The sequence below is a fragment of the Bison bison genome, unplaced genomic scaffold (genome assembly GCF_000754665.1).
Source record: "Bison bison bison isolate TAMUID 2011002044 unplaced genomic scaffold, Bison_UMD1.0 scf7180017864365, whole genome shotgun sequence".
Taxonomy (NCBI): Eukaryota; Metazoa; Chordata; class Mammalia; order Artiodactyla; family Bovidae; genus Bison; species Bison bison.
The window spans coordinates 925,677-931,988 of NW_011494937.1; the positions used below are offsets into that span (position 1 = coordinate 925,677).

General features: G+C 62.2%; 2 protein-coding genes across 3 annotated transcripts in view; one reads left to right on the forward strand and one right to left on the reverse strand.

The window, feature by feature from the left end:
• Positions 1-1,955: 1,955 nt before the first annotated feature.
• Positions 1,956-5,736, forward strand: PTGER1 (prostaglandin E receptor 1 (subtype EP1), 42kDa). 2 transcript variants are annotated; one of them, XM_010855428.1, is made up of 3 exons: positions 1,956-2,454; positions 3,448-4,424; positions 5,323-5,736. In XM_010855428.1, exons 2-3 carry the CDS (start codon positions 3,468-3,470, stop codon positions 5,587-5,589), a joined length of 1,224 nt encoding a protein of 407 aa, XP_010853730.1. In that variant the 5' UTR covers positions 1,956-2,454; positions 3,448-3,467; the 3' UTR covers positions 5,590-5,736. The 2 variants fall into 2 exon arrangements, with proteins under 2 accessions (XP_010853730.1, XP_010853731.1); XM_010855429.1 differs by lacking the exon at positions 1,956-2,454 and adding an exon at positions 2,461-2,848.
• A 508-nt stretch (positions 5,737-6,244) lies between these two features.
• The window catches only part of PKN1 (protein kinase N1), a 25,881-nt gene continuing 25,813 nt past the window's right edge, over positions 6,245-6,312 (reverse strand). The window contains exon 23 of the mRNA XM_010855427.1: positions 6,245-6,312. The gene's annotated coding sequence lies outside the window, so the exon portion shown is untranslated.

Below are 6,312 nucleotides of genomic sequence, written 5' to 3' on the forward strand. Positions count from 1 at the left end.
TCGCTCAGTCCTGTCCGACTCATTGTGACCCCGTGGACTGTATAGCCCGCCAGACTCCTCTGTCCATGGAATTCCCCGGGCAGGAATACTGGAGTGGGTTGCCGACCCAGGGATCGAACCCCAGTCTTCTGCATTGCAGGCAGATTCTTTGCTGTCTGGGCCAGAAGGTATGGAGAAAGAAAGATGAGGTGGGCTTCAGATGGGGTCTCAGCCTGCCCCAGTCAGTGCTGATGGGGAGGAGCCCACCCCAAGGCTCGGCGTTGGGGGGTAGCAGTCACGATGCACCCTCACTCACCCCACGCCCCCTGCTCCGCCTAGGCTGACTGGATGTGTGGGGTCTGCCAGCGTCCAGGGCATACCATACTTCTGTGCTGGATGTAATAAACCTGGAGTGCTTGTTTTGACAACCCACTTCATCCTTGAGGATTGAGGGGGGACCAGGGCAGGGGTGGGTGGGACCCTCACCAGACCTGGAGGGAAGAGCAAGGATTGAAGCAAAGGGAACCCAGCCAGAGGTCCCCACAGGAATGTCTGGAGGCGAGCTGAGAGGCAAGGTGTGAGCCTGCCTGCTCCCCACTTCCAACATGCAGGCAATGGGTCCTGGGAGGGGGGCACGGGGACGGAGGTTACTCCAGGATTCCCCGGGCACCTGTGCGCACTTTGCATGTCTGTGTTAATTGCTCAGGTTGTGAAGGGGTGAGGCTCTGAGTCTGGGTGTTGAGAGGGGTAGGACTGTCTCTCGGTGGTGGTGGTTTGTACTGCGTTGAGGGAATAGGGTGTGACAGCTGTCTTTACGTTCCAGGGTGTTTGTAACTGGCAGGGCTTGTGTGTGGAGTGTGGCTGTGTGACTGCATCTTGGGGTGTCCAGTGCCGTAAGCAGGCTTCTCTGGGTGTTGCTGTTACTAGGGGTGTGACCGGCTAGATCTCGGAGTATCTAGGCGGTTACCATCCTTATGTCTCAGGCATATACAGTGTGTAACCTGTGGGGCCTGTCTTGGACTGTTAGGGGGCATCTCTGGATGATTTGGGGTGTGGCTGGGGGGCTCTGTCAGTGTTAGTGGTTGTGAGCACTGCTCAAGGTGCTGGGTCAGACTTGGACTTCCCAGGTGGCTCAGTAAAGAAACCACCTCCAATATAGGAGTCGGGGGTTCGATCCCTGGGTCCAGAAGATGCCATGGAGGAGGAAATGGCAACCCACTCTAGTATTCTTGCCTGGGAAATCCCATGGACAGAGGAGCCTGGAGGGCTACAGTCCATAGGGTTGCAAAAGAGTCAGACACAACTTAGTGACTCAGGAACAAGGTGTGTAATGGTCCCTTTCTCAGGGGCCTGTATTTCAGGCTGTTGGGAGTCTGTAACTATGGGTGTATCTGGTGTTGGGGGTGACACTGTCTCAGGGTGACAGAGGCTGACGCCAAGGGTCTGAGGAATGTGGCTGCTGCTGGGCTGGAAACAGGCCATGATGGTGGCGGGATCTTGGAATGTTAAGGGATACAATTGTGTATGTTTGAGTGTGAGACCATTGTGTGCGCGCGCGCGCATGCATGCACACACATGCCCCTGCAGGATGTGATTCTAATTCTTGGGGCAGGAGGTGAGGATGCAGCTGTGTGCCCACAGGTGTGGCTGTGTGTGACTTGGGACCACGTCCTAGAGCAGGATCTAGGAGACCGCCTACCAGTCACCACACCTCCTGGTCCCCCTGCCCCGCTTCGGCCTCCTCCTCCCTCTCCCTTCCTGGGGGATGACTGGCTGCACGCCTGGGCTTTAAGCCCCTGTGTAAATAATGGGCGGATCTCCTAGGCTGGCTGGACCTGATCCAAACTGGTCCACCCAAGGCTCTGCCCACCACCACCCACCCAGCATCCAGGAAGGCTCTGGCAGGGCAAGGGGCTGCCACTGGCCCCACTCAGGGCTCGCTCTCCCACCTCACAGCCCTGCTGGGGGTAGCGGCAGCCCCCCTAAGCCGCTCCCGCCTGCCCTGGGCGACACTCACATTTTCCAGTGTTTAGATTTTATCCGCTTTATTAATGAGGCAGGCAAGAGGCCCACGCCTGGGGGGCGGGGAAGGGGGCTGCTCCCGTCCCACCAGGGGAAGAGGGTCACGGGGCAGGGAGGACAGGCCAACTTCCTGGAGGCCCCCACTTCCTCAGGAGGGGAGCTAAGGTCTGGGAGTGGTCCCTGACCATTGCCAGGAGTGCGGGGGGGTGGTGGTCCCTGCCAACCCAGGTCCCCTGAAGGCATACACCGAGTGGAACGGCCCCTGGAGGCTGGAGTGGGCAGCGGGAGGAGGCAGGGAGCGGAGGAGCCGCCCCAGGAGGGAGGGAGGGGGGAGGGAGCGGCCTGCCGGAGAGCTCGGGCGCAGCAGGCTGGGGTGCAGCTGGGCAGCAGAGCAGCGGGGCAGCAGGGGCCAAACGGCAGGCGATGGGGACCCTGCGTCCGAGGCAGCACTGGGTAAGAAGGCTTGGGCCTGAGGACCGTTAGTGGGGGAGGCAGGCATGGAAGGATGGGGTACCCCCAGCCTGCGCTTCCTGTGTTCTTTGACTCTCAGCCCATCTGTCTGTCCCAGTTGATCTTATCCTCTGTCCGGCCTCTCTTTCCAGAAGACCTAGCAGTTCTGCCCTCTCAGCCCTCACCAGGGGGTATCAAGGAAGGGATGGTGATGGGTCAGCCTTGAGGCCTCTGGGGCAGGGGGTGGGGAGCCAGCAGGAGGAAACTGGGCAGCCAAGGGGTGGCAGCAGTGGTCAGAGGTAGGGCCTGGGTGGGAGACAGCAGGGGAGCTCAGAGGTGGGAGTGTGGGGCGCAGGGCTGGGGCTCTGAGGACAGGCCAGAGGTGCCGAAGGGGCAGGTCTGTGGGCACAGAGATGGGGCCTTGAGGACAGAGATGGAGCGATGGGGACAAAGATGGGGGCTGAAGGGACAGGGAATTGGCCCGGGGGGAAGTGTGGGGGGAAGCGATGTGCCCATGGTGGCAGAGGTGGGCTGTGAGCATGTAGGGTGGGGCCAGAGTAAAGGGTGATGGTCAGAGATGGGGCAGTGAGGTCAGGTGGGGCCCTGGGTTCAGAAATGGGTTAATGGTTACCAGAGAGGGCTGGGGTCCCAGGAATTTGTGGTGGTGTCAGAATGGAAGGTGGGTGTCAGGTGTGTGGGTAAGGCTCAGAAGTGGGGTTGGAGACAGGTGGATTGAAGCCAGGTGAGCCCTGATGATCAGAGAAGGGGTGCAGTGGGGGCCGACTGGGGCCGGGAGCGAGAGATCGGCCGATTCGGGGCAGCGGAGGAGAACTGGATCAGGCGTGGGGCAGCCAGAGTCATTTAGAGTTGCCATGGGTACAGGGTCCCTAAGAGAACTCTTATAAAGTCAAATGGGTCGGGATGATCTGGGAGGGGAAAACCAGCTGGTCCAGGCCAACGGCAGGACTTCACCTTCTTCTCCTCTCCTCTTCCCAGCCCCAACCCCAGCACCTGACATGAGCCCTTGCGGGCCCCTCAACCTGAGCCTGGCGGGCGAGGCGACCACGTGCACGGCACCCGGGGCCCCCAACACGTCCGCCGGACCACCGTTGGGCCTGGCGGGCGCATCGCCCGCGCTGCCCATCTTCTCCATGACGCTGGGCGCCGTGTCCAACGTGCTGGCGCTGGGGCTTCTGGCGCAGGCCGCGGGCCGTCTGCGGCGCCGCCGCTCAGCAGCCACCTTCCTGCTGTTCGTCGCCAGCCTGCTGGCCACCGACCTGGCGGGCCACGTGATCCCGGGTGCGCTGGTGCTGCGCCTGTACGCGGCGGGGCGCGCGCCTGCCGGCGGCGCCTGCCACTTCCTGGGCGGCTGCATGGTCTTCTTCGGCCTGTGCCCGCTGCTGCTGGGCTGCGGCATGGCCGTGGAGCGCTGCGTGGGCGTCACGCGGCCGCTGTTGCACGCAGCCCGCGTTTCGGTGGCCCGTGCGCGGCTGGCTCTGGCAGCGCTGGCCGCCGTGGCCTTGGCCGTGGCGCTGCTGCCGCTGGCGCGCGTAGGCCGCTATGAGCTGCAGTACCCCGGCACGTGGTGCTTCATCGGACTGGGCCCGGCGGGAGGCTGGCGCCAGGTGCTGCTCGCCGGCCTCTTCGCCGGCCTTGGCTTGGCTTCGTTGCTTGCCGCGCTCCTGTGCAACACGCTCAGCGGCCTGGCCCTGCTGCGCGCCCGTTGGCGGCGCCGCCGCTCTCGACGACACTTCCCAGCCGGAGGAGGCCCCGACAGCCGCCGTCACTGGGGAGGGCGTGGACCCCGCTCGGCCTCCGCTTCGTCCGCCTCGTCCGTCGCTTCGGCCTCCGCCGCCCGGGGCGGCTCTCCGAGCCGTGGCTCCTCACGCAAAGCCCGCGCCCACGACGTGGAAATGGTCGGCCAGCTCGTAGGCATCATGGTGGTGTCGTGTATCTGCTGGAGTCCCTTGCTGGTGAGGGGCGCACAGGTCCACTCCCACCCTGCTCCTTCCCACGCCCTCCGTGTTTTCTCCCACCCTTTTTCATTCTGTGTCCTTTCTCCCTGACCCAGCCAGGGCTCTGCCCTTTTGCCCCCACCTGCCAGAGTCCACCCTTTGCTCTCTCCCTCTGACGTCCCACTCTTTCCAGGCCCCTTGTCTTTCTCCTTCCTGGGGTCTGTATAGGTCACCAGATCCAGGCAAGCCTCCCCTTCCAACCCCACCCTCCTAAGTGCCTTCATTCCCTAGCTCCCTTCTAGCATCACCACCTCTTTCCTTTTTTCCCCCTATTTTATTTTTGGCTGTGCTGGCTGTTAGCTGCTTCTCGGGCTTTTTCTCTCGTGGTGCGCGGGCTTCTCTTTTGCCCAGTGTCTTATTGCCTGGTGCGGGCTCTAGGATGCATGGGCTTCAGTAGAAGAGGCATGTGGGCTCAACAGTTGCAGCTTCCAGGCTCCAGAGCACGGGCTCAGGGGTTGTGGTGCTCTGGCTTAGCCTCCCAGCTGGCATGTGGGAAATCTTTCCAGACCAGGGATTGAACCCGTGTCTCCTGCATTGGCAAGCAGATTCTTTACCACTGAGGCACCAGGGAAGCCTTTTCTTCCATCCTCTGTCCTTTGGGGTATCTGGGACTTCTTTCTCGCCTGAGCGCACACCCAATGAAGGCCTTTGCTTCTGCCATGCTCTGTAAGGCCCTGCTTGCCCCCACCCCCGCTCTCCACAGCTCCTTCCCAATTAGACTCCCACTTACTTTTACATTGCGTCCCTCCTCACAGCCCCCTTACTTCCCAGGCACACTCCCACCCATCCCAACCCTACCCTTCCCCAGACCCCTTTTCTTACACCGCCCCACCGCTCACACCACCTTTTCCCGCAGGTGGTGGTGGTGCTGGCTGTCGCAGGCTGGGGCTCCAGCTCCCTGCAGCGGCCGCTGTTTTTGGCCGTGCGCCTCGCCTCGTGGAACCAGATTCTGGACCCCTGGGTGTACATCTTGCTGCGCCAAGCAGTGCTTCGCCAACTGCTTCGCCTGCTGCCTTCAAGGGCAGGCGCCAAGGGCAGCCATGGAGGGCTAGGCCTAAACAAGAGCACTTGGGAGGCCAGCTCGCTGCGCAGTTCTCGGCACAGTGGCCTCAGTTCTTTTTAGGCACACCCGGCGTCTAAGCCAGACCATCCGGGACCGGCCTCAGGTCCGCAGGGCAAAGACTTCGGGGAATGAAATCTTTTTGCCGACAAGCCCAGGGCGGTGGGTCCTGTCTGGGCTGCGGCACCCTGGTGGCCGCGCGGAGGCGGCAGAGGCGCTGTGTACGTCTCCGGGGTGTGCAGTTCTTGAACTTGCCACGCGGGGGCATAGAGATGCGGAGCGGGAGTCGCGGGAGCATGCGCGAAACGCCATGGTCGCAGTCCTGGGGGGAGCTCCGCTGGGAGCAGAGCAAGAGGGTCTGGGGACGCTAGTCGCCCCTGTCGCCATCAGGAATGACTCCCACAACCATTCGCTCATCGTAGCCCTGAGGTCCCCCAACACAACCCCAAGTCCCTAGCCACAAGCCACGCCCCATCACGGGACTCTACGCAACTCTGAAGCTTCTCCCATCGCAGCCCACCTAGGCTCTCCACCAGTTACAGGCCTGAATCTCCACCATCCCTTGACCCCTCTTCATATGACCCCCCACCAGTGCATCTCCCCATCACTCCCTACACCGCCAGCCACCCATTGCTTCCCTTCCCAACTCTTCCCACCTCCAAGCACTCCTCCCCGCCCCCATCATCACTGTGCACAAAAAAAAAACAGGATGCATGGATGGGGCAAACCCCAAAGGCCTTTTTAAAAACTACTAACAGCTCGGTGCGGGCAGGGGTGGGGGAGGGG

What these genes read in the sequence shown, in the direction of transcription:
- PTGER1 (XM_010855428.1), top strand. Translation starts at nt 3,468, where the DNA reads ATGAGCCCTTGCGGGCCCCTCAACCTGAGCCTGGCGGGCGAGGCGACC. An exon ending in TCTGCTGGAGTCCCTTGCTG is followed by an intron (nt 4,425 to 5,322) that starts GTGAGGGGCGCA and finishes CTTTTCCCGCAG; the next exon opens with GTGGTGGTGGTGCTGGCTGT.